The following is a 25,827-nucleotide window of genomic DNA, read 5'->3' as shown; positions in this document are numbered from 1 at the left end:
AAAATTGTCCAAAGTTAATTTGAAATTTGTCTTGGTGTCATTTTCCAATTTTTCATAAGCTGGTAACATTAAAACACGTTCCAAAGATTTGCTATAAGACGAATGCAAATTTTCACATACAATATTTATTCTTCACTTTAACTAGATCATTTTCCATATAGCCATCCTGTTGTCGGATATGCAAATGTTTCTCAAACATGGAGTTAATAAAATAGTAACTCTATGTTCTCAAATTAATGGTATAAAATGTTTTGTTGTCAGATAACAAAGCAATTGTGACAAAAATTATAGTATAATAAAGTAGTTATTATCGTTTTATTTTAATTATTTTCAACACCGTCGTTCGAGGTTCGAGGAGGTTTTACTTTTTTGTATGTAGACAACTAAAGATATCATTATTGTAAACACTTAGGTAATTACATAGTCATGTTACTTTGTGTTTTGTATTATTATATTCACGATAAGAAAGGTTTCTTTTAATCGATTAGATAGGTTGCTGAGCTCACAGCCCATCTGGTTTTAAGTGGTTACCGGAGCCCATAGACATCCACAGCATAAATTCCGCTACCCATCTTGAGACATAAGTTCTAAGTTCCAGTTTTACAGTACAACGTCTGCCCCACCCTTCAAACCGAAACGCATTACTGCTTCACGGCAGAAATACGCTGGGTGGTGGTACCTACCCGCACGGACTCACAAGAGGTCCTACCACACAAAGCCACTAGTCATTCGTACCACGCTCGACACTGATTATTTGTTGTTTGTTATTAATATAATTTTGTAATTGGCTTTTTATCAATTTACGTGTTTTATTATCTGATTAATTTCGATATGAAACGATTATTTACCAAATAAATAAGAACAATTGAGTTTTGTTTTGCGTAGTGGCAGTTGGTCTCGGGTTAGCATTGTCCTTTTTTAGGATTGGGACGACTTACTAGTACCTACTACTACGTACTACTTCAACTACGTAGTTCATGTTGGATGTTCAAGGAGATAAATAGATACAGTAATTAAACAACTTCATTTGCTTTTGTTTTTATTGTACTCACACACGATATATAAGAATATAAAAAATATAAAAATAAAATTTTTCAAAATTGATTAAAACACGATTTATTAACCATGTGTTCATTTTGTTTGCTTAATCAGTACAATTAGTACAATTAGATACTCTTAAAATTTCGAAAATGAATAAAACAAACACAAGATGTAACTAAAAAGTGTTTTAAATGATCTGCAACTCGCGAGACGACATTAAAAGACAGTAACGCCGTGATGATGACAGTGGAATCCATCCTATACCTTAATGAAAGGGTCAGCGATAGGATTATCAACCTTGTCGAACGGGTAATACGGGTGGTTCTGCCAAAACGACGGCAGGGTGTATCTGGTATGTGTATCGAACCCGTTAATCTTCTCGACCTCGTCTGGTGTAAGAGTGAAGTCGAAGATGTTAATGTTCTCCTCCAGGCGTTTGGGGTTGATGGTTTTGGGGATTGGCACGACTTTGCGCTCAATCTGAAAATTATAAGGTTTCTATTAAATCGACATAAGTACTTTACCTTTTTTTTATTGCTTAGATGGGTGGACGAGCTCACAGCCTACCTGATGTTAAGTGGTTACTGGAGCCCATAGACATCTACAACGTAAATGTACCACCCACATTGAGATATAAGTTCTAAGGTCCCACTATAGTTACAACGGCTGCTCCACCCTTCAAACCGAAACGCATTACTGCTTCACGGCAGAAATAGGCAGGGTGGTGGTACCTACCCGCGCGGACTCATGAGAGGTCCTACCACTAGTAATTACGCAAATTATAATTTTGCGGGTTGGTTTTTTATTACACGATGTTATTCCTTCACCGTGGTACCTATCGGGAGGTGCAATTACTGACGTCTCCGTGTCCCGAATGACGTCACACGGCGCCGAGTGAGTAATTTGAAGCCTTGCTCGCTATCTAATCAATAATTGACTTACCACACCTTTTACGACCTGATCTCGCTCTTACTATTATCATCTTTTTATCGCGTAGGTTGTTGAATACCACACTACCACGCCTATCTTTAGACAAGAGGTCTATCTCGGCCTTGGAACGCAAGACGTTTAGTAGATTAATCCCTGAGTCACCTTCCGATAACTACGGGAATGGTCCATAGTACTTTAAGCCGACACCGCGCTCGGAGTATATTACAATTGCCAATAACTATATACATGTAGTGGTCACGGGAGATTGAGGTGTTGTGCGTTGTACGTCGGCATTTGATTATTGATCTAACTACAGTCTTAAGTTTTATTTGTAAAGCAACTGACGTTTCCGCTTCATTGCTCACAAAGAACTGATGCTGACTTGGGGTCTGGTAATTTTGTTTGGCTTGGGACTTAATTTTCATTATGAAATAGCGATAGATAAACTGCGACCCTCGTGCTCCATAGTAAAAGCTTTATTTTAATGAGCTCGTGGATCATCGCACATACGCTACATACTGCTTTAAGGAAATAGAGCATTACCAGTCCGTGTACTGTTTTGAAGAATTTTATCAGACCTTGATAGTGCGGAATCCTGCGCAGTAACACCAAAGGAAACTCAGTTTTCCCCACTTAAATCCGATTTGAATACACTTACCAATGCATTTGAGCTTTCAATTACTTGAACGACGTCTTATGGCAAACGTCGGCACTCTAGCTGGATTGGCCCTAAAATTGTCTCTCCATCGCAGCCAATGAATAACAGTAAAAATTCTCTTCAAATACTAACCTGCCATCTCAAGACAATTTGAGGAGTGGTCTTCCCGTATTTCTGGGCGATGGAGCTGAGCACTGGATCGTCCATCTTGGGCCCTTGGACTGACGAACCATGTCTGGCTACCAAGGAACCGAAAGGAGAATAGCCCATGACTACAACACCTTCAGACTGACAAAATTCCACCAATTCTTTCTGAACGTTTTGGAGGTGAACCTATAAGTAAAAACAAATGTACTTGATAGTAACAAAAGCAACTTGCAATCTGGCAAGAGTCTGGCAGCATCCAAACACATCTCTACCTCTATTTGAATAGCATCAGGTTTGATAGTGCCTTCCTTCAGCACCCTCTCCAACTGCTGCTTGTTGAAGTTAGACAGTCCGATGCCTTTAACTATACCCATTCGCTGAGCATCTTCCAATCCTCGCCAGGTCTCCATGAAGTCCACGTCCGAATGACTATAATCGGCCTATTAAATAACAAAATATTTTTTTATACAATTAAAACATTAAGCTTTTGGTATCTTCATTTTGTTCAAACCAGGTAGGATATTCAAATAGTTTATAATACCGGGTAGTCATTAAAAACACCTAAATTGATGGTATTAAGGCGTAAAGTGACTTAAATGAGTGTAAGTTTTATAAATTTAATGACGAAGGATCTTACATTTAATCCAATGGGCCAGTGCATCAAATAAAGATCTATATAATCCAGACCTAGTTTCTTCAGTGAATCGTTTATAGCTTGGGCTACTTCAGTTCTCCGGTGCTGGGTATTCCACAGCTGAAACAATTGAGCAACACGATTTAGAAACAGCAAACTTATAATCTAGGCCTTTAAAGATCCGACGAACCAATGTCCTTAGTTCCTTACATGGAGAGCATCTTTAGAAAATGTCGAGTCAATACTGTCACTTGTGTTTGGTTATACCTTTTTTTTATTATTGCTTAGATGGGTGGACGAGCTCACAGCCCACCTGGTGTTAAGTGGTTACTGGAGCCCATAGACATCTACAACGTAAATGCGTCGCCCACCTTGAGATATAAGTTGTAAGGTCTCAGTATAGTTACAACGGCTGCCCCACCCTTCAAACCGAAACGCATTACTGCTTCACGGCAGAAATAGGCAGGGTGGTGGTACCTACCCGTGCGGACTCACAAGAGGACCTACCACCAGTGAAAAGTACCTTCCTTGCCTTTCTGTATAATTAGGCAAATAAAAAAAAAACATTTCAATTTGAAATCAAATACCTTAGTAGTGATAAAGATATCTTCTCTTTTGACGACTCCTTCCTCTACCTTCATATTCACGGCTTCTCCAATTTCTTGTTCAGTTTCGTAAACGGAGGCGGTGTCGAAATGACGGTATCCGACATCTATGGCGCGCATGACAACATCACGGAGCTGCTTGTTCTTGGACGTCACTACACCGTTCTGAAATAACCCACATTGTTGACCGGGAGCTTCCAAGCTTAGTTCCATCGATGACAACAACCCAGCCTCCAAATACATTCAGTCGATATATCAAAAAGCAAACTAGAGGTTTTATCACGATAAAGCCTCTGGAGGGTCGATTTGATTAGTGGTTTGATATTGCCTACACCTGTTATCTGCATCTATGAGTTCCGGTTTGAATTCAAAATAGTCAAAATGGCGGAACGTACCGCGGTTTAACAATATGCCCCTCTACCACCAGAAAAAAGCCAATTAGCGTTCAAAGTTGGCCGGTACAATACGCTTTATACGACGCCCTCGGGTGAAGATGGGGTGGTGCTATTCTAAGCCGACACCCGGACGCAAAAGTCTTAAAATAACAAACCGAAATTCTCAGCATGACATTTGATGAGGGGGACCCATAGAGCCACACGCGTAGTACATTCCGGTAAGCCCTCACCCGCTGCATCGTCTATTTTCGACAGAAATGCATCTCGCTGCATGTGAGTTATTTAGAATAGAAATAAACTATACTGTTGGTCCATGAAAGTACCATCCACATCCGTTTTTATTTCGGTAGTAATTTAGACGTTGTACATGCGTTACGAGTGTGTGTATACTTAGTCTGGCCATAAATACTGTTACAATTAAAAATAAAAAAAAATCTATTGCAAATAACATCTATTACTTTTACAGTGTGTTAGTTTAATACGTAAATATAAAACAATTTCAAGTATAAAAAGCTTATTCGAAGTGGTCTCCATTGGCTGCAATACAGTCCTTTAAACGTTGAGGCCAGTTATCAATAGAAGCACGCACTCTTTTCATGGGAAAATTTTTCACTGCCAATCGTACCGATTGTTTTAGGGACTCCAAATTATCATGGAGTTTAGAGCAAGCCGTACTCTCTAAAACTGACCATAAATCATAAGCGGATTAAGATCGGGACTAGACGACGGCCAGTCTTCAGCTCTGATGAGTCCAAAACGTTCGTTTCCAACCAACATTGCGTGACCGAGCTTTATGACCTGGCGCCGAGTCTTGGTGGAAGGACCATTCTTGATTATTGAACATGGTGTTGTTAAGGGGCTTCACTACCTTCTCAAGAATGGTATCTTGATACACTTGTGCCGATGTTTTGATACCTTTTGCGCAAAAGTATGGCTCAGTCACTCCTTCATAGCTAATACCCCACCAGACCATCACTGAAGTCAGATAGTGCCCACGTTGCACTCTGTCGACTAATTGGGAAGCTTCCTTAGAGCTTTGAGCATAAATACGGTCATTTTGTTTGTTAAAATGTTGCTCAATTGTAAAAAAATTCTCATCTATAAACAAAAATTTTCTATGACCTCCCTTTGCGTACCGCTTCAGTAGTTGTTTCGATTTTACCACCCTATTCTCTTTTAAATTATCAGTTAAGAAATGACCAGTACGTCTCTTATAGGCTGCAAGTCCTAAGTTATCTTTTAAAATACGCGACATGGTTCTAGGTACTATCTCCCGAGATAAAATCTTTTGCTTTCGGGCAGGATTTCTTCGAATTCTTTCCCTTACTGCTTTGACCACCTTTTTCGTACGAACACTACGTGGACGGCCAGATCTTTTTCTGTCACAAACAGAGGAGGTCTCATTGCACCTATTGATAGCCCGGTACACAAACATTTTACTAATACCAAGCGTATGGAGAGTTTTAAAAATTGCATTTGGCTCCATAGCTACTTTGTGTAATGCAATCACAGCGATTCGGTTCTCTTTATCACCCCACTCCATTTTAATATCGCAAAATATTATACAATGTATTGGCGCCAAAATGAGAAAACTCAATGAGCAATCATATAAAAATGACAGATTCCAAATTCAAATGTAATATTTTGTTTATATTTAATTGTAACAGTATTTATGGCCAGACTAAGTATTTTCCTTATGGACATGTGTAACACATAACTGGTAGCTTAATTTGATAGGTATTTGGAGCATATGATTGCTTGAAAATTAACAATAAATTAAATTAAGTCCCAAATCGTTTAGGAATGAACTAATGAGCTTATAAGCGCTCTTCTGGGTTCTAAGAAATGCGGTGTTATCGCACCAATATAAATAAAATGTTTGTTTTTTTTTTAAAGTAGCTTCAACGTGTTTACGTTTTGTACATATTTTGTTCTTGTTTATCGCTCCTTGTGGTGGTTATCGGAATCTTCATCTTAAGGTTTATTAACCCCTTACTTATTGCTGATTACTCATGTCCTTGAACGACGAAAAATAGAACGATATATTTGGTATAATAGGTGTGTTGATATACATGATATAGTTACCTGATCAAACCCAAGGTACGTGCCCAGGCCGATGGCGGGCATGTCTCTGCCGTTGTTCATTTTTAACGAGAGCACTTCCATCGTTGACGCCAGCTGAGAAACGAAAATGTTTCTTTAATATTGGTTTAGATGGACAAAAAAACTGGCGGCATCTGGTGCTGTCTGGTGTTGAGCAGTTATCGGAGCCCATAGGCTATAGCTGTCACGATCATATGAAGCCTAATATATAAGCTACTTCTAGTTAGATTCTTTTACTTTATCATTTCATAAAAAAATTTGAATGACAAAAATATAACAATCTTCCTACAAATCTAGGGTGTTCGGTACAATAGATTGACGCCATTAAACATTATATATATTATCTGTATACCCAATGAAACAAGTCAACTTTAAGATAGGCTAAATAAATTGAAATTAATATCTAAGAAATAAATAAAAAAACAGTAAAGCGTGACGAAAAATAATGAACGAATATACTCAACTAACAAATACTCAATAAAAATATATAAAAGTCGCCAGCGGATATAATAGAGTAGATATTTTTCGAGATATGGAGTTGGTTCTGCAAGAAAGATAAAAGTGATAAATGCAGTACAAAATATCTTAAGATTTAAGACCTCTAAACGACCATAAGGTCGTCTAGAGGTCGAACTTCAAACATAAAAAAGTTGTGCGCGTCTAATTTGTAATAATAATTAAGGTACTTCAACGTCGACGCGGAATCATTCCCGATCCTACGGACAGAATCGGGAATGATGAAAGCAGTCGACGTCGCCCAAAGCACGTCATTTCGGATCCTCCCGATCCACTAACGGTGCTTCTAGGTACCTCAAGCACTGGTCATCGTTCTCGTCGAACCCGTCGCTTGCGACGAAGAGCTCGACGAGCGAATTAACCCATAGACAGCCCACTGAGTTTCTCGCCGAATCTTCTCAGTGGGTCGCGTTTCCGATCCAGTGGTAGATTCTGCGAAGCACGGCTCTTGTTATGGTTTGTGTTAGCAATGTCGTCAGGTTTTGAGCCCCGTGAGCTCACCTACTAATTAAGGTTACGCTCAAAAAGCCTCTCAAGGCTATCAGCATAGGTAGGAAAAAAAAGTCAACGCGGGAAGGTAGTTTAATATTATCTCCGGCCTTCGCGCGACGTGGACATAATCAAAACTACTTTTACATTTTAATTTCGACTTTTTATTTTATTTTAGTAAACTACCTATGTTATTTCCGATGTTTCGATTTCTATACAGTCGTCCGTGATCACGGGAATTGACAATAAATTACGCGTACAGTGACAGTAATAAACACGAGATTAAACCGGGAAAGCAGTTTAATTAGGGTAGTTTGACCCTAGGGTAGTTTGTAATGACCTTAAATGATAACACCTAATGATCTCTCAACACTAGTCCGCAGCATCGGTTCACGACTTAACCTAACCTAATCTATCCTAAGAAGGAAGGAGCCTGGGGATCAGTAATACAGGTCTTTGAACCTAGTACAGACTTCAGCTCTTTCAAATGCTTACAAAATAAATTATAAGGTTAATTTCCATTTGCATTTGTACTATACCTTTAAGAGAGAAATAAATAAATAATAATAATAATTATTATTATAGTTTAAACATAATATATGAAATTCTTGGAAACCGAAACGCATGCTGCTTCACGACAAAAATGGACAGGACTCTTGTAGCTAAAAGTACCCGTGCGTCGGCTCATACCACCACCAGTATAATTATATTTTTATTATAGTCTAAAAACATAGAATTACGAAAATGGCTGACTTTATAATAAACTACAACAAAAATATAAAATACAATAAAAACAAAAAAAAATAATTTTTTTTTTTTTATCTAATATTTCAAAAAAAAAAAACATGCCCGCTGAGTTTCTTGCCAATTCTTCTCAGGACAGAGGCTAATTCTTGTGAATTGGCGGTCGTTCTTTTGACGTTCAACAAGTATGTACTTTCATTTATGTTGAATAAAACTTTTTTGATTTGATTTGATTTGAAACATATTATTAGACTTCTAACATTAAAAGCATTTAAAAGTATGATTATTTTAACTTACTTTTGTTAGATTTTCAACCAGAAACTATTAAACTAAGCTGCAAATAGTAGATTTCTCTTGTCGCGATGCCCGAGCGAATTGTGACTGACGCCAGATACACAATGCGATGAATAAGGAAAGAACGACAGAGTTGTATTAAGTATACTATCTATGGACAGAATTGTATTGAAGCCAGGTAGATAACCCGCACGGTCATTCGGACATTCGTTTTCATTGCCAACGAGAATTGAATTTGCTATTTGTCCTTTTTGAAATATTCCACATCCAGCGACTCCAAGGTGGCATCTTCTGTGCTATGCACCGTGCACAGACAAGAACCAGTGTATACTTAAATTCACAGTACTAAATATATTTTACTAGGATACTGATTCCACTCAATTGAACCCGGTCGGTCTTACTGGTGGTAGGACCTCTTGGGAGTCCGCGCGGGTAGGTACCACCACCCCGCCTATTTCCGCCGTGAAGCAGTAATGCGTTTCGGTTCGAAGGGTGGGGTAGCCGTTGTAACTATACTGAGACCTTAGAACTTATATCTCAAGGTGGGTGGCGCATTTACGTTGTAGATGTCTATGGGCTCCAGTAACTACTTAACACCAGGTGGGCTGTGAGCTCGTCCACCTATCTAAGCAATAAAAAAAAAAAAAAAAAACCCTGCCCTCGGTTTATTGCATTAATAGCAATAAACTGAGGATTTTTTTTTATTGCTTAGATGGGCGGACGAGCTTAGAGCCCACCTGGTGTTAAGTGGTTACTGTAGCCCATAGACATTTATGACGTAAATGCGCCACCCTCCTTGAGATATAAGTTCTAAGGTCTCAGTGTAGTTATTCAGAGATACTCTAACTATATTTGTTAAGCCAGCGGCCGGGAGTGATGGGAGCTCGCGCGGGTTGGTACCGCCAGCCTATCTAATACTGTTAAGGTACACGTAATTGCAAAGCAAATGAGAAAATCGGTTTCACATAGAAGCTTGAAGCGAAAGCCCCATGTTGGCTCAGTCCTCATGAACGTCGGCATAGCTGCGATTCGGACGCTGTCAAGATGCTGGTCGCCGTTGATGCCGCCTTGGAATAAAAATATGACAGCTCTCCCGATACACCAAGGGCAATTAATTCTAGAACCACGTGATGGCATGTTACAAAATTAATTCTAGAAAAAACACAAATAATGCCTCCTAATACGGCCACTGAATACGGGTCTGTAAAATTGTTTTATGAGTACCCTCTACTCCTCTGAATTGTTTTCTTATATCTCGATTAGTTTCAAATGTATGAAATTATTGCAACTTATTTCATTATTTTTTTAAAATCATTTTTTTTTAAATATATTTTGTACACACAGCTGTTAGAAAAAACACGACAATAAGGATACAGAGTACAAGGGCACTAATTTATAAAATAAACTTAAGTTTCGGTTTTGTAAGATTGGTGTGCAATAGGTATGTAATAATTCTATTCTTTTGAAAAAATTTGCACATTAGCACAGGCGTTAGTGAATTTCCTAATATGTTCATTCTCAACGGTGGACGCGATCCTTCGCGTGCGGGCCCTCTCGGAGGAGGCCGTCTGCGGGGGTGGGGTGGCCTTGGCGGTGTCGCTCGACATCGCCAATGCGTTTAACACCCTGCCCTGGTCCGTGATAGGGGGGGCGCTGGAAAGACACGGAGTGCCCCTCTACCTTCGCCGGCTGGTCGGCTCCTACTTGGAGGACAGATCGGTCACGTGTACCGGACACGGTGGGGTCGTGCATCGGTTCCCGGTCGTGCGCGGTGTTCCACAGGGGTCGGTACTCGGCCCTCTTTTGTGGAATATCGGGTATGACTGGGTGCTGAGGGGTGCCCTCCTCCCGGGCCTAAGCGTAATATGTTACGCAGACGACACGCTGGGCGTGGCCCGGGGAGGGAGCTTTGCTGAGTCTGCTCGTCTTGCCACCGCTGGGGTAGCGCATGTCGTCGACAAAATCAGGAGATTGGGCCTCGACGTGGCGCTCAGTAAATCCGAGGCCATGTGGTTCCACAGGCCCCGGAGAGTGCCACCTGTCGATGCCCATATCGTGGTTGGAGGCGTCCGGATCGGGGTCGGGGTGCAGTTAAAGTACCTCGGCCTCATTCTGGACAGTCGTTGGACCTTCCGTGCTCACTTTCAGCACCTGGTCCCTCGTTTGTTGGGGGTGGCCGGCGCGTTAAGCCGGCTTCTTCCCAACATCGGGGGGCCTGACCAGGTGACGCGCCGTCTCTATACGGGGGTGGTGCGGTCAATGGCCTTATACGGGGCACCCGTGTGGGGCCAGTCCCTGGCCGTGGGGGTAGCGAAGTTGCTGCAACGGCCGCAACGCACCATCGCGGTCAGGGTCATCCGTGGTTATCGCACCATCTCTTTTGAGGCGGCGTGTGTACTGGCTGGGACGCCGCCTTGGGTCCTGGAGGCGGAGGCGCTCGCCGCTGACTATCAGTGGCGGGCTAACCTTCATGCCCGGGGCGTGGCGCGTCCCAGCCCCAGTGTGGTCAGAGCGCGGAGGGCCCAATCTCGGCGGTCCGTGCTGGAGTCATGGTCCAGGCGTCTGGCCGATTCTTCGGCTGGTCGTAGGACCGTCGAGGCGATTCGCCCGATTCTTGTGGATTGGGTGAATCGTGACAGAGGACGCCTCACTTTCCGGCTCACGCAGGTGCTCACTGGGCATGGTTGCTTCGGTGAGTTCCTGCACCGGATCGGAGCCGAGCCGACGGCAGGGTGTTACCATTGTGGTTGCGACTTGGACACGGCGGAGCACACGCTCGTTGCCTGCCCCGCATGGGAGGGGTAGCGCCGTGTCCTCGTCGCAAAAATAGGAAACGACTTGTCGTTGCCGAGTGTTGTGGCATCGATGCTCGGCGACGACGAGTCGTGGAAGGCGATGCTCGACTTCTGCGAGTGCACCATCTCGCAGAAGGAGGCGGCGGGGCGCGTGAGAGACGCACAAGCCCGCCGCCGTCGAGCGGGGGCCAGGGAGGCGGATCTCGCCCAAGCCCTGGCCCTCTAAGTGTTTCGGGTCCCCCTCATATGTCGGTCCCAGACCGGGGAAGGGGGCCTAAGAAGACGACGTGCAAGCTGCTCTGCACGCGTTTTACGCAAGAGCATCCGGGTGATGGAAGGCCGGCTATCCTCGACCCACGCTGGTTCTGACCCAGCGGGGTATTTCGTAGGATAACCCATTCAAACCGGCGCCATCTAGGCGGGCTTCGGACAGCCTGCCGACCGAGAGGGCTGGTGGTCGTGGCGCCGACGATCGCTGGCCTGGCGTCCCGAGGGGGAGGGTGATGAGAGACTGGAGGCGTGGTCTCGCCGCTTGGCGGACCCGTCGGCCGGCATCCGTACCGTCGAGGCGGTCCGCCCGGTTCTCGCGGACTGGGTGGGCCGCGACCGCGGATGCCTCACCTTCCGGCTGACGCAGATGTTGACCGGCCATGGGTGTTTTGGCCGGTACCTCTTCAAGATAGCCGGAAGGGAACCGACGGCGCAGTGCCACCACTGCGCGGACCGCGACGAGGAAGACACAGCGGAACATACATTGGCGCGTTGCTCTGGATTCGATGAGCAACGCGCCGCCCTCGTCGCGGTCATAGGAGAGGACCTCTCGCTGCCGCGCGTCGTGGCTACGATGCTCGGCAGCGACGCGTCCTGGAAGGCGATGCTCGACTTCTGCGAGTCCACCATCTCGCAGAAGGAGGCGGCGGAGCGAGAGAGGGAGAGCTCTTCCCTTTCCGCACCGATCCGTCGCCGTCGAGCCGGGGGCCGGAGGCGGGAATACGCCCGTACGTCCCGGCCCCTGTAGGTGGCGGCCTCCCCCCGGTGAAGGTCAAGGGGCGACCTGAGGGGGTGAGGCCGCGCGGCGCGCTACCAGCACTCTAGCGCGCTGCCGTGGAGTGAATAGAGCGACCGGTCGACGGTGTATCGCGTCCCGACCCGGCAGGCTGGTTCTGGTCCAGCGGGGTATTCCGGGACACCAGCGGCACCGTCTGGGCGGCCCGACGGGCTGCCGTACCGAGACGGCCGACGTTTCAGGGCCTTCGATTCGCCTCGAAGGCTCCGTCGGCTGGGCGTCCTTGGGGTGAGCCGCGCCGTCTGGTTGTAGTGTTGACCGCGGTAGCCCCCCTACCTCATCCGGGTTCTGACCTCGGAGGGGATCGGACGTCGGGTGTAAGAGTGCAGGGGAGTCGTTTAGTGGGTGGGTCCTAAAATCCTTGGGCCCGCGGTCTGCTCACAACACCATGCAGATCGTTGAGTCTCACATACCCCGCGCGCCCCTTTTGCGCGGGGACCTCGTAGGAGGTTCGGCCCTCTACCCGAAAAAAAAAAAAAAAAAAAAAGGGTGATGAGAGAGATGTGCTCCGCACTAAACGCTTCACTTTCCTCCCTTTGCCTCTTCATGAGTTCTGTCTCATGCGAGGTTTGGACGTTGGTTGTTGAGCGACAGGAGGTTTTAGTCGGTTCGACTCCGACATGCCCCACTCCCCATCCCCAGTGGAGGGTGGGAGTCCGGCGATTTCCTCCTGACCAAAAAAAAAAAAAAATATGTTCATTCAATCCCACGTGTAATTTTAGGTAATTAACGAGCGGTTCAACTAAGGCTAATATAAGTTCATATGATCGCGCGGTGGTAACGTTCACATGACAGAATGTACGCGCGAGAGTCTGGCATCAACATTGATTGAGAATGGACGTGGAGGAAGCAATTTGGTTATTAATTTTATACATAAATCTGAGACGTCGAAGAAGAAGACAAAGGCGATACTGGGTGCATCCTATTTTAATCGAAAGACTTTCTTCAAGCCTTTTTGTAACTTTATATCCCGACCTGAGACTACACGAATAAAATTCTTTTACTACCTAGTTTAAGATGTCAGTTGCATCTTTTCATTTTTATATGATTGTGTTGAAAACTATTTAAAATCGATAGACACGATATCGTCTTCGCTAGGTACTCATTTTTCTTTGATCTATACGTCTGTTCGTCTCAAACCGCGCGGATCAGCTGAACAGGTAGATACAGTTTTGCAGAACTTGTACCGCGCGCGCCACGCGTGGTACAAGAACCTGCGCGCGGGTCGCAGCGCACCGCGCGTTACCGCGCGGCAGCGCGCTGTTATGTGTACAATAAATACCGCTTAAATTGATCTTGTACCGCGCGGTGAGCGGTTCCGCGCGCTACCGCGCGGTCATGTGAACTTAGCCATAAGGCGTGTAGGTATACCCTAAAGTTTATACTTATAACAGGTTTTTTTTTATTTCAGTGGAATTTAGTTATGGGTTTTTTCTAATCGCCGGTAGCCTAAGGGGCTGTTCCAACCACGTTCGGACGGGTAGGTGAGCTTATGGGCACAGCCTGAATAATTTACTCACAAAAGCCCTTGTTAGGGCAGTGCTTCGCTGAATCTACTGGCCAATGATCGGTGACCGGTGCTGGGGGAGCCTAAAATCATCAAAAGTGAATCCAGAACACCTCAATCTCAAACCAAAAACTAACGTTAACATCTCAGAGCTTTTTTAGCTGATTTCAATGAAATAAGTGTCTTTAAGAGTATTTTAGGTAAATCAGTGCGGCAAGAAGGGTTGGATACTATCCGGTGTAGCGACTCACCCGGCTACCATCGATGCGATGAAGAATAATTTTCGTCTAGTCTATAATGTAAAAGTAAACATTTATACCCACAGTATGTAACTAGTCAGGTCATAAGTATTGTCAACAGTAAAAACTTTTCTTTCAGAATGCTGGCCACAAGTTTATTGAATTCGAATTTCGAATTGTTCATGAAAATAAAAATGTATACTTTTAGAATTTTACTCATTTTTAAATATGGAGTGGACGCTTAAAGAAGACCGTGTTGCAGTTATTGCGTTGCATCGTTGCGGTTACGCGCCAATTCAAATTGTTAACATACTGAAAAATTTTAATATAACCAAAAGATTCGTTTATCGTACCATCAAACGATACAATGAAGACTCTAGTGTAGATGACAGGTCAAGAAGTGGTCTCCCTCGGTCTGTTAGGACTCCAGTAGTGATAACAGATGTGAAGGCGCGAATTCAAAGAAATCCCAAACGTAAGCAGAAACTGTTGGCCCTTCAGATGGGGTTAAGCAGAACCACGGTGAAAAGGGTGTTAAATGAAGACTTAGGGCTTCGGGCATATCGAAGAAAAACAGGACATCGTTTGAATGCTCGTCTAATGGACCTGAGACTAAAGAGATGCCGCGCTTTGTTGAAGCGGTACGCGGGAAAAAAATATCGGGAAATAATTTTTTCGGATGAAAAAATTTTTACCGTAGAAGAGAGCTACAACAAACAAAATGATAAGGTGTACGTACACAGTAGTGAAGAAGCGAGCAACCGCGTTCCGCCTGTCCAACGAGGTCATTTTCCATCCTCGCTCATGGTATGGTTGGGAGTTTCTTATTGGGGCTTAACAGAGGTACATTTTTGTGAGAAAGGTGTAAAAACGAATGCAGTTGTGTATCAAAATACAGTCCTGACGAACCTCGTGGAACCTGTTTCTCATACCATGTTCAATAACAGGCACTGGGTATTCCAACAAGATTCGGCGCCAGCTCATAGAGCGAAGAGCACACAAGACTGGCTGGCGGCGCGTGAAATCGACTTCATCCGGCACGAAGACTGGCCCTCCTCCAGTCCAGATATGAATCCGTTAGATTACAAGATATGGCAACACTTGGAGGAAAAGGCGTGCTCAAAGCCTCATCCCAATTTGGAGTCACTCAAGACATCCTTGATTAAGGCAGCCGCCGATATTGACATGGACCTCGTTCGTGCTGCGATAGACGACTGGCCGCGCAGATTGAAGGCCTGTATTCAAAATCACGGAGGTTATTTTGAATAAACTTTAGTGTCATAAGAATCTATGTTTTATTAAGTTCATTTTGGTATATGAATGGTTATATAATGAATAAACTTGTTTCAATTATTTTACATTAAACATGTGACAGAATTTATGACCTGACTAGGTATGTCCAAAGTCCGGAAATTAAACTATGAAAACAGATCTCGCTAAAGTAATAAGCCAGAATAATCTATCCCCTAGCGGATAGGTAGTTCAAGACATTAGCTAGAGCCCCGCGCGCCGACGTAGATAACATTCAATTTTTATTCTTCGAAAAAGCGGTGCCACCCGATAACCTACTTATCGCGATCGCCGCCAACTACATACTCCTCGTCCGACCCAGACGACCGGGAAATACACAGCCGCCATAAACCTAAGCACGTCATGGCGGATCCTCCTGATCCACTCTCTGTGCTGTTAGACTCTCCAAGCACCGGGCATTGTTTTCGCCGTAAAATGCTACTTAACCTACGGGTAAAACCATTGGAGTTTCTCAGTGGACCAGATCGCCTAACCGTGCGGTGAAGCCGAAAAATTCCCTCAAGACTATCCGCGGTTAAGTTAGGAAACTATAAATTTCCCGGTCGCAGACGGGACCCACAGCACCCAATCTGCGTGCTGTGGGTCCCGTCTGCGGAGGAGATGCTGGACTCCTACCGGGCGCGTCCGTAGGTGGCGGATAACGGGATCCTCTGGGCGACATTCCCAGAGGTATCGTCCGATCTTTTTCGTTGCAAGGATTCTTAGGTTTAGGTCCTAGGCTTAGGATTAGGTTTAGATGTAGGTTAAGGTCCTAGGTTTAGGATTAGGTTAAGGTTTAGGTTTAGGTTTAGGTTTAGGATTAGGATAGTTTAGTTAGGCTTTGCAACGAAAGAGATCGGATGACGCGGACCAAATCAGCACTAGGAGGAGCGGAAGGCCTGCGCCCTCCACACTCTTCACCAAGTGAAGAGTGCTCCTTCTGGAGAGCGCATTTTCCGATGGCACTGGTTCGCCGGCGTGCCGTGAGCGGTGGCACCCTGTGCCCCGTTGTCGAGGAGTGAGCCGGAGTTGCATTTCTGCGACTGCTGGCCGCTGGTTGCCATGTCCCCGGCTTCGGCTACAGGGGAGCGCCCCTCAGATATGAGGGGTACCGGTTCACCGGCGTGGCTCCGTGGTTGCTCGTATCGAGCGTCGGGCGGTTGTCTACTGAGTTGCCCTGTGCACTCGGTAGACTGCCGGCAACCCGTAATCCCCACTATGTGGGGGACGGTGGCCGCTGCCGCAAGGCACGGGGCCGCGAGGACGCAAACCTCTATAAAAAATACCCCAATCCCAAGCTCTGATGCCCGGTGAGGGGATGAATGGCTGGAGGGAGTCCAGTCCCAAGGGCATCACCCGATCCCAGGGGACCTCACCCCTGGTTAAATAATAAAGGAAAAATATGAAATGGACAGTTGTCAAGAGATAGTACCCCAGGAGGGTACCTCCCGCTTGGCGGGAGGAGAATCCCTCCGTGCCTCTGAGCAATCGGAGGCACGCTGCCCCTCGTATTCTGGGGGGGGCAACAACTGCCACGAAGAAGAGGGCGGTAGCACGAGCCGCGAAAGGGAGAGAGTCCTATTCGTGCACCCCGAACGCTGCGACAGTGCGCTCTCACTGCGCTCGGCGCGAAGCTCTGCAAGGGGCTGCGCTTCGAGCGGTCGAGAGTCGCCACTGTTTGCCCGGGATAGTACCGGACGATTTGTGAGCCGGAACAAGGCTGATCCGAGGACTCGGAGGAAGCGGAAGACGGTCAAACGACCAGTGACTCCCGCTCTCTCCGACTCCTCGGAGATTGAGCTCGCGCCTGCCAAATTTTTGGCAGTCGAGGATGGGCTGGCGGATGCTACAGGATCATCTGCCAAAGAACGCGGTCGACAAGATCTTACGGTGACCTACGGAGAACCGGCTGTCACCACCTCGGTGCGGACCGGAGCCTTCCGCCGTAAAGAAGCTGGTCTGGTGAGAGAAGGTGAGGTCGAGCGACTAACCCGCTCCCTCACAGAAGTGGACACAATGGACCCGCGGAAGGCGGTTGAAATTTCGCTGGAAATTGTTTCCATGGTGGCGGCCAAATCAGGCTCCCTGAAGGGCACGTACGTGCGGGCCCTGAAGTGCGTGGCTGCCGCCGTGGAGAAGCTATTGGACGAGTTTCTACGACGCACTAGCACGGAGGAAGTAACCTGTCTGCGGTCGCAACTGGAGCGACTGTTGGCAGAAAACTCAGAGCTTCGAGCGGAGGGCGTGCGGGTGCGGGAAGAGATGGCCGAAATGCGTGCATCCCTTGACGGTTTCTTGGGACAGCAGGGTAAATTAGCCTCTCCGTCGCCCCCGTCCCCATCAAATGAAAGAGCGGAAAATGAGAAGGACAAGGAATTAGAGGAACTGAAAAAACGAATAGCAATCCTCGAGGCCCGCGCCTCCAAGGTTGAACGCGCAAGGCCTCCGCTGGCGCACGAGCGCCAGGCGCCTGCGCTGTCACCGTGTGACGCCTTAGCTGCACTGTCACGCACAAGGGCTGCAGGTACCAGGGTGGGTGCGGCACCTTCGGCACGCGCGTCCACCAAAGTGGCCGCGTCAAACAAGCTCGTTGGACGGCGAATGGCGGTCCAGCCCGTGAGGCCTCAGGCTGATGCTTCTGCCCCGCTCCAGCCTGCGAAGGCGGGGCCTGGCAGAAGCCGCAAGAACACAAAGGGGTGTGTGAATGCCGCCCAGCCGGCGCAACGCCCACAGCCCCGTCCACTACCTCCAGCCCCGTCCAACATGGAAGCAGTCTGGACGACGGTAGTGAAACGCGGTCGAAGGAGGGCGCTAGACGTTCCTAGCCCCCGTCCCGTCCCGACGGTCAACGCTCCCCAGGTAATGGGTCGAGCAGTGACTGAGGGAAAGAGAAAGGGAGGGCGCAAGGCAAGAAAACCGCGCGCCCCGCGGTCGGCGGCTGTCGTATTGGAGCTGCTGCCGGCTGCCAAGGAAAAGGGCCTCACCTATGGGGAGGTGATGGCCCGGGCGCGCGTTAGCGTCGACGTGGATGCCATGGGCGTGGAGGGTGGCCTCCGAGTCCGGCACACCGCCAATGGGGCCCGGTTGCTGGAGTGTCCTGGTGCCAACACCAGCACGGTCGCGGACAGGGTAGCAGCCCGGCTCCGCGAAATCCTGCCGGACCCAGAACTGGTGCGTATAGACAGGCCCGTCAAGATGGCGGAAATCAAAGTGACGGGCCTGGATGAATGCGCCACTAAGGAGGAAGTGGCCGCCGCCATTGCATCGCAGGGCAATTGCGCCCTTACGCAGGTGAAGGTAGGAGAGTTGCGAAGCTCTTACTCTGGAGCCTTCACTGTGTGGGCGCGTTGCCCTATGCAGGCAGCCACACTTCTGGCTACGCCTCCACGAGGTCGGCCCGCCGACTCACCAGGGAGGCTACGCGTAGGCTGGGTGATAGCCCACGTGCAGCTACAGAAGGCCCGCCCCTGGCGATGCCTCCGGTGTTTCGGCACCGGGCACGGCCTCGCCAGGTGCCCGTCGGCTGTGGACCGCAGCGGTCTTTGTTTCCGCTGCGGCCAGCCCGGTCACAAGGCGGGCTCCTGCACAGCCGCCGCACCTCACTGCGTGCTATGCGACGCGGCGAAGCGGCGGGCCGATCATCGGGCCGGGGGCCCGTCCTGTCTTTCCGCACCCTCCTCCACAAAGAGGAGGCGTGGCGGAAAAAAGAAGAAAAATATAGAGGAAGGGCCGGCTGCCTGTGATACAGCCGGCCGGTCAGTTCCCGCCGCGGCCGTCAGGCCGCAAGGCGGGACAGAAGACGAGGGAGCGATGGACGTGACACCTCAATAATGGATCACGTTCATCGCTTCCTTCAAGCGAACGTGAACCACTCCGCCAGGGCGCAGGATCTCCTCGTCCACACCATGGCGGAGTGGTTCATCGACATCGCGATCGTTGCGGAGCCATACTTCGTACCACCCGACCGGGAGGATTCCTGGGCTGGAGATGTTGATGGCTCCGTGGCGATCGTGATGAGACAATCTGCGGCGTTACCCCCCCTTGGAATGGTGGCCAGGGGATCCGGGTACGTCGTCGTTAGGGTCAACGAAACCGTCGTGATCGGGGTGTACTTCTCTCCGAACAGGAGTCTCGCTGAGTTCGAGCGGTTCCTGGGCGGGCTCGAGGCGTTGGTTCATCGCTTCGAGTCTCGCCCGGTGATACTGGCGGGAGACCTCAACGCTAAATGTACGGCGTGGGGTTCTCCCCGCACGGACTCGCGCGGCGAGTTCCTGTCGGAGTGGGCTTTCGCGACCGGCCTCTGTCTTCTGAACAGAGGTTCGGTCGCGACCTGCGTGCGGTGGAACGGGGAATCACACGTGGACGTGTCGTTCGCGTCTCCGTCTGCCGCACGCCGTGTCCGTGGCTGGCGTGTTCTCGAGGGGGCGGAGACGCTCTCGGACCATCGGTTCGTCCGATTTGAGCTCTCCGTTTCCACCTTGTTGAACGCGCCGGACGAAGACGCCCGTGGTGAGGAGGAGCTCCCGCGTAGTGCGCCCCGATCATTCCCGCGATGGGCACTGAAGCGCCTGAACAAGGTGCTTGCGGTGGAGGCGGCCACAGTGGCCGCGTGGGCGCCGATGCCCGCGCGTCTAGTGGACGTGGAGTTGGAGGCCGAATGGTTCCGGGGTACGATGCGTCGCGTCTGCGATGCTGCGATGCCCCGGGTCAGCGGTCGCGCTCCGCGTGGCGGTGCGTATTGGTGGACGCCCGAGATCGCGCTCCTCCGAGAGGAGTGCGTGCGGGCGCGCCGCCGAAGCGCCCGCCACCGCCGTCGCCGCCTTCGCGATGCGGACTTCGCGGAGGTGGCGACCCGCCTGCATGCCGACTGCCGTCAGAAGCAGGAGGCACTGCGGCGGGCCATCGGCGAGGCCAAGTCTCAGAGCATGAAGACGCTCCTGGAGACGCTTGACCAAGATCCTTGGGGGCGCCCGTACCAAACGGTCCGCAAGAAATTGCGGCCGTGGGCGCTCCCGGTGACGGAACGTCTCCAGCCTCAGCAGCTGCGGGAGATTGTCTCCGGGCTGTTCCCGCGGATGGAGAGGAGCTTCGAGCCCCCTTCCATGGGCGCGCCACCACGCAGTAGCGTGAGCGGTGATGCCCCTGCTGAGGTGGTCCCTCCGAGCATCTCGGAGGAGGAGATTCGTGCGGCCGTGTCGAGGATGCGGAGGAAGGACGCGGCCCCCGGCCCTGACGGTGTTCACGGCCGGGTCTGGGATTTGGCCTTCGGTGCCCTTGGGGACCGACTCGTGCGGCTCTATGAAGCCTGCCTCGAGTCGGGACGGTTTCCGAAGCAGTGGAAGACGGGCAGACTTGTTCTGCTAAGGAAGGAGGGACGCCCCGCGGACTCACCTGCGGGATATCGTCCCATCGTGCTGCTGGACGAGGCTGGAAAATTGCTCGAGCGGGTGGTGGCCGCCCGCATCGTCCAGCATCTGGCGGGGGTGGGTCCCGATCTGTCAGCGGAGCAGTTCGGATTCAGGGAGGGCCGCTCGACCATCGACGCGGTGATGCGCGTGCGTGCCCTCTCTGATGAGGCTGTCGGCCGGGGCGGGGTTGCACTGGCGGTGTCCCTTGACATCGCCAACGCGTTCAACACCTTGCCCTGGTCGGTGATCGCAGGGGCGCTGGAGTATCACGGCGTCCCTGCGTACCTCCGTCGGCTGATCGGGTCCTACCTCGAGGACAGGTCGGTCGTGTGCACCGGGCACGGTGGGGCGGTGCTCCGCTTCCCCGTCCAGCGCGGTGTTCCACAGGGGTCGGTCCTTGGCCCTCTCTTGTGGAACATCGGCTACGACTGGGTCCTGCGTAGCGCCCTTAGTGCTCCTCTTCCGGGTCTGAGCGTAGTTTGTTACGCGGACGACACTTTGGTCGTGGCCCGGGGGAGGGACTTGCGAGAGTCTGCCCGTCTTTCCTGCGCGGGGGTGGCCTTCGTCATCGGCAGGATCCGAAGGTTGGGTTTGGAGGTGGCGCTCGATAAATCCCAGGCCCTGTTGTTTCACGGGGCCCGGAGAGCGCCGCCTCAGGGGGCCCACCTCGTGATCGGAGGCGTTCGCGTCGAGATCGAGGCAACCGGGTTGCGGTACCTCGGTCTCGTACTGGACGGTCGTTGGAGCTTCCGCGCTCACTTTGAAAGATTAGGTCCCCGACTGATGGCGGCTGCCGGCTCGCTGAGTCGGCTGTTGCCGAACGTCGGGGGGCCTGACGTGGTGGTGCGCCGCCTCTACACGGGGGTGGTGCGGTCGATGGCACTGTACGGGGCTCCCGTGTGGTGCCACGCCCTGACCCGCGACAACGTTGCGGCGTTGCGACGTCCGCAGCGCGCGATTGCGGTCAGGGCGGTTCGTGGATACCGCACCGTCTCGTTTGAGGCGGCGTGCGTGCTAGCTGGGACGCCTCCCTGGGACCTGGAAGCGGAGGCGCTCGCTGCGGATTACGCGTGGCGATGCGATCTCCGCTCCAGGGGGGAGCCGCGTCCCGGCGCGGCGGAAGTTCGAGCGCGGAAGCTTCAATCTCGGCGTGCCGTGCTCGAGGCGTGGTCTCGCCGCCTGGCGGACCCCGCCTACGGGCGACGGACCGTCGAGGCGATCCGCCCGGTCCTCTCGGACTGGGTGAATCGCGACCGAGGACGTCTCACCTTCCGAGCGACGCAGGTGCTCACGGGACACGGCTGTTTCGGTCGCTACCTGCACCTCGTCGCCCGGAGGGAGCCGACGCCGAAGTGCCACCACTGCAGTGGCTGCAACGAGGACACGGTGGAGCACACGCTCGGGTACTGCACCGCTTTCGCGGAGCAGCGCCGCGTCCTCGTTGCAAAAATAGGACCGGACTTGTCGCTTCCGACCGTCGTGGCTACGATGCTCGGCAGCGACGAGTCCTGGCAGGCGATGCTCGACTTCTGCGAGTCCACCATCTCGCAGAAGGAGGCGGCGGAACGGGAGAGGGAGAGCTCTTCTTCCCTCTCGGCGCCGTGCCGCCGCCGTCGAGCCGGGGTTCGGAGGAGGGCGTTTGTCCAGCTCCAGCCCCTATGAGGAGGCAGTCTCCTCCCGGTGATGGTCACGGGGCGACCTAAGGGGGTTGAGGCTGCGCCGCACGCTACCGTCACTCTAGCGCGCTGGCACCAGGAGGACGGGACGGCGCGTCGGCGGCTGCGGACTGCGATGCGGTCCGCATTTTCGTCGTCGCTGTCGTCGCCGAACATACTGTTGAAGAGCAACCCGGTCGGCGGTGTATCGCGTTCCGACCCGGCAGGCTGGTTCTGGCCCAGCGGGGTATCCCGGAACACCAGCGGCACCGCCCGGGCGGCCTGGTAGGGCCGCCGTACCGCGGAGACCGACGTCGTTGGTCGTCGACTATCGCCTCGACGACCCGTCGGTCGGGCGTCCTCGGGGTGGCGCCGCGTGTCTGGTTGTAGTGTTGACCGCGGGAACCCCCCTACTCTGAACGGGTTCTGACCCCGGACGGAGATCGGACGTCGGGTGTAAGAGTGCAGGGGAGTCGTTTAGTGGGTGGGCCCTAAAATCCTTGGGCCCGCGATCTGCTCTCAACACCTGCAGATCGTTGAGTCTCACATACCCCGCGCGCCCCCTAGGCGCGGGGACCTCGTAGGAGGTTCGGCCCCCGGCCCGAGAAAAAAAAAAAAAAAAAAAAAAAAAGGAAACTATAAATTTCGAAGGTTCATGTTAATACCGGCATTGGCCTTTAAGATTACAAGGATGAGTTCACCAAACCGTTAAAGTTAACCTCAGGGTAAGCAACGATAGCGCTCAGGTCACTACTGGTTAGTAAAACCAAGAATAAAGATAAAACAAAATCGTATTCGTGATGTTATTTAAAAAAAAGTATTGAATTTACTGACTATTCATTATTTTAGTGTTATCACTGTTCGCTCAGTGATCACAGTTAATAAAACGCGTTCTTGCTTAATCACATTGGTAATGACTGCATATAAAATATCACCGGGTGGTCACACGGGTCGTTTTTCCACTTCGATAAAGCGGCACGACACGAGAACCCTCTCATCGTGGCCGCCGGTAACTACATTCCTGATCCTGCGGACAGAATGGAAAGCAGTCGACGTCGCCCAAAACACGTCATCTCGGATCCTCCCGATCCACTAACGGTGCTTCTAGGTACTTCAAGCACCGGTCACCGTTCTCGTCGAACCCGTCGCTTGCGACGAAGGGCTCGACGAGTAAATTAACTCTCAGACACAGCCCACTGAGTTTCTCGCCGGATCTTCTCAGTGGGTCGCGTTTCCGATCCGGTGGTAGATTCTGCGAAGCACGGCTCTTGCTAGGGTTCGTGTTAGCAACGTCGTCAGGTTTGAGCCCCGTGAGCTCACCTACTAGCCACGGTTACGCTGAAATAGCCTCTCAAGGCTATCAGCTTAGGTAGAAAAAAAAAAGGTCGTTTTTTAGAATCGAGTCATCCGAGCCAAGCATTTTATGCAACGGCACACGTCATCCGCCACCATCGACGACACAACATAAACAACAAACAGCTGCTTATTAGTTAAGAGTCTACCATCAGTGTATATACATTATACATCGCTGATGTAATACCCAATTGCAGATCCAAACAACACATTGTTTAATATAAAAGTACTTACAACCTTAAAAATACTTGTTTAATTTATTTGACAAATTAACGAGTCTTTTATTAAAACTGGTCAGGATATTAGAGCGATATTTATGGTAATTTTTTTATTGGCCTTGTAGACAGACGAGCATAGGGCCCACCTGATAGTGAGCTAGACCTATGCCTACCGTTGTATCGCGATCGGTCCTTGACGCGTGAGCAAATGTTCAATTTAATCCGAAGTCTTAAAATCATTGACAATGATTTTCGAAGTTTCCGTTACATAATATAACAATGCCAAAGTAATAAATGTGTGTTAAAAATTTAATTAGACACATTTAAAAATTGCAAAGAAGACACTTTTGTTATAATTAACTTCAGGAAAAAGAAGAGTGTCACTGAATAAAAAAACACCACTGTCAACATGCTGCTTGATTCTTCAAATCGATGATGCGTCCGGGTTGAAGAGTAGTACTAGCCCCGCTCCAAGCCATTGAGACTTCAATGAAATATGTTAAGGTAGGAGGAGTTGGTTTTTACGGATGGGCTGGGAGTTCATCGAATTCTATAAACACTCAACCCACTGAGTTTCTCGCCGGATCTTCTCAGTGGGTCGCGTTTCCGATCGCGGTAGATACTGCGAAGCACTACTCTTGCTAGGGCCAGTGTTAGCAATGCCTTCTGGTTTGAGCCCCAAGTGCTCACCTATACGTTAGGGATACGCTGATATAGCCTCTCAAGGCTTTCAGATTAGGTAGGATTAAAAATTAATAAAAAATAAACACCACAACACAAAAACCGACATTCACTCAGTTGAAAGTCTCGATGGAAGTAATGATCTTGTAAAATAATAAACATATAACCGGAGACGAACCGCACTGTCGCCTGTCCCCTAACTAGGACGTACCGTGGGAACCTGATACTAATACCTACGCTTCTATACTTTTAAATATCTATACTTCTATACTAATAATATAATATAATAATATTATAAAGAGGAAAGATTTGTTTGTTTGTTTGTATTGAATAGGCTCCGAAACTACTGAACCGATTTGAAAAATGCTTTCACTGTTTGGAAGCTACACTATTCCCAGGTGACATAGGCTATAATCTTTTTTGAAAAAAATTACGGATCCTTACTTAAACTCCAATAATGTAACCCAAGGTGTAAAAAAATTACCTAAAATATTACGTGCCCTGCGAAAACTATTGATGATAGAATAAGATAATGTACTACGACTTTGTAGAATACATTATAATTTACAAAAAGTGTCGCGACAGCATATGTCTAACATTTATAGTTATGCCGCAATAAGTGTTCTTTTATTTTAAAAAATGAAACATCGTCAAATATCGTTGAAATTTTTGTTAAAGACCCGAGCGGAGCCGGAGCGAGCCGCTTGTATACAATTAACAAAGAACCAACAAACCTGTTCATCGTACGAATATACGTAACAATAAAAACAAAATAAACAATAATTAAGGAGCATTTTTAACGGCGTAGTTGCCCAGCATCAGATATCTCTAGGCTAGTAAAGAATCAATAATAATGTACTCACCCCAAGCCCCCACAGGCACAGTACGAGGAGTCGCGCGCACACCGCCATGTCTGAAGCACTAATATAACAAAACTTCGAAATCAGCTTTCAAAGTTGAGGATAAAATTATTTTAATTCGTTAGCGAGCGGCAACGTCTCTGTAGTACTGTGCACTCAAATATAACAACCCTAATTGTAACAGGTTTGGTTGTATTAT

The 25,827-nt window shown here is 49.2% G+C and overlaps 1 protein-coding gene across 2 annotated transcripts; it reads right to left on the bottom strand.

Moving 5' to 3' along the window:
• Positions 1–1,026: 1,026 nt before the first annotated feature.
• LOC114250245 (aldo-keto reductase AKR2E4) lies at positions 1,027–25,827 on the bottom strand. Of its 2 annotated transcripts, none has more exons than XM_028184041.2 (7): positions 25,632–25,827; positions 6,496–6,588; positions 3,998–4,180; positions 3,414–3,530; positions 3,049–3,216; positions 2,762–2,962; positions 1,027–1,521 (listed from the first exon to the last, which is right to left on the bottom strand). In XM_028184041.2, the coding sequence occupies exons 1-7, from the start codon at positions 25,677–25,679 to the stop codon at positions 1,300–1,302; spliced, it is 1,032 nt and encodes a 343-aa protein (XP_028039842.2). In that variant the 5' UTR covers positions 25,680–25,827; the 3' UTR covers positions 1,027–1,299. The 2 variants fall into 2 exon arrangements, with proteins under 2 accessions (XP_028039842.2, XP_028039843.2); XM_028184042.2 differs by lacking the exon at positions 25,632–25,827 and adding an exon at positions 8,560–8,678.

This window comes from Bombyx mandarina, chromosome 02 (assembly GCF_030267445.1).
Source record: "Bombyx mandarina strain Sakado chromosome 02, ASM3026744v2".
Taxonomy (NCBI): Eukaryota; Metazoa; Arthropoda; class Insecta; order Lepidoptera; family Bombycidae; genus Bombyx; species Bombyx mandarina.
Note: the sequence above shows the minus strand (reverse complement) of the source record. Positions and strands in the feature narration are given on the sequence as shown.

Bases quoted from the DNA above. Each gene is read 5' to 3' on its own strand.
- LOC114250245 (XM_028184041.2), bottom strand. From the start codon at position 25,679: ATGGCGGTGTGCGCGCGACTCCTCGTACTGTGCCTGTGGGGGCTTGGG. The intron at 4,181-6,495 runs GTAACTATATCA...GGGTTATTTCAG, and splicing joins CGTACCTTGGGTTTGATCAG to AACGGTGTAGTGACGTCCAA. The intron at 3,217-3,413 runs GTAAGATCCTTC...GTTATTTAATAG, and splicing joins ACTGGCCCATTGGATTAAAT to GCCGATTATAGTCATTCGGA.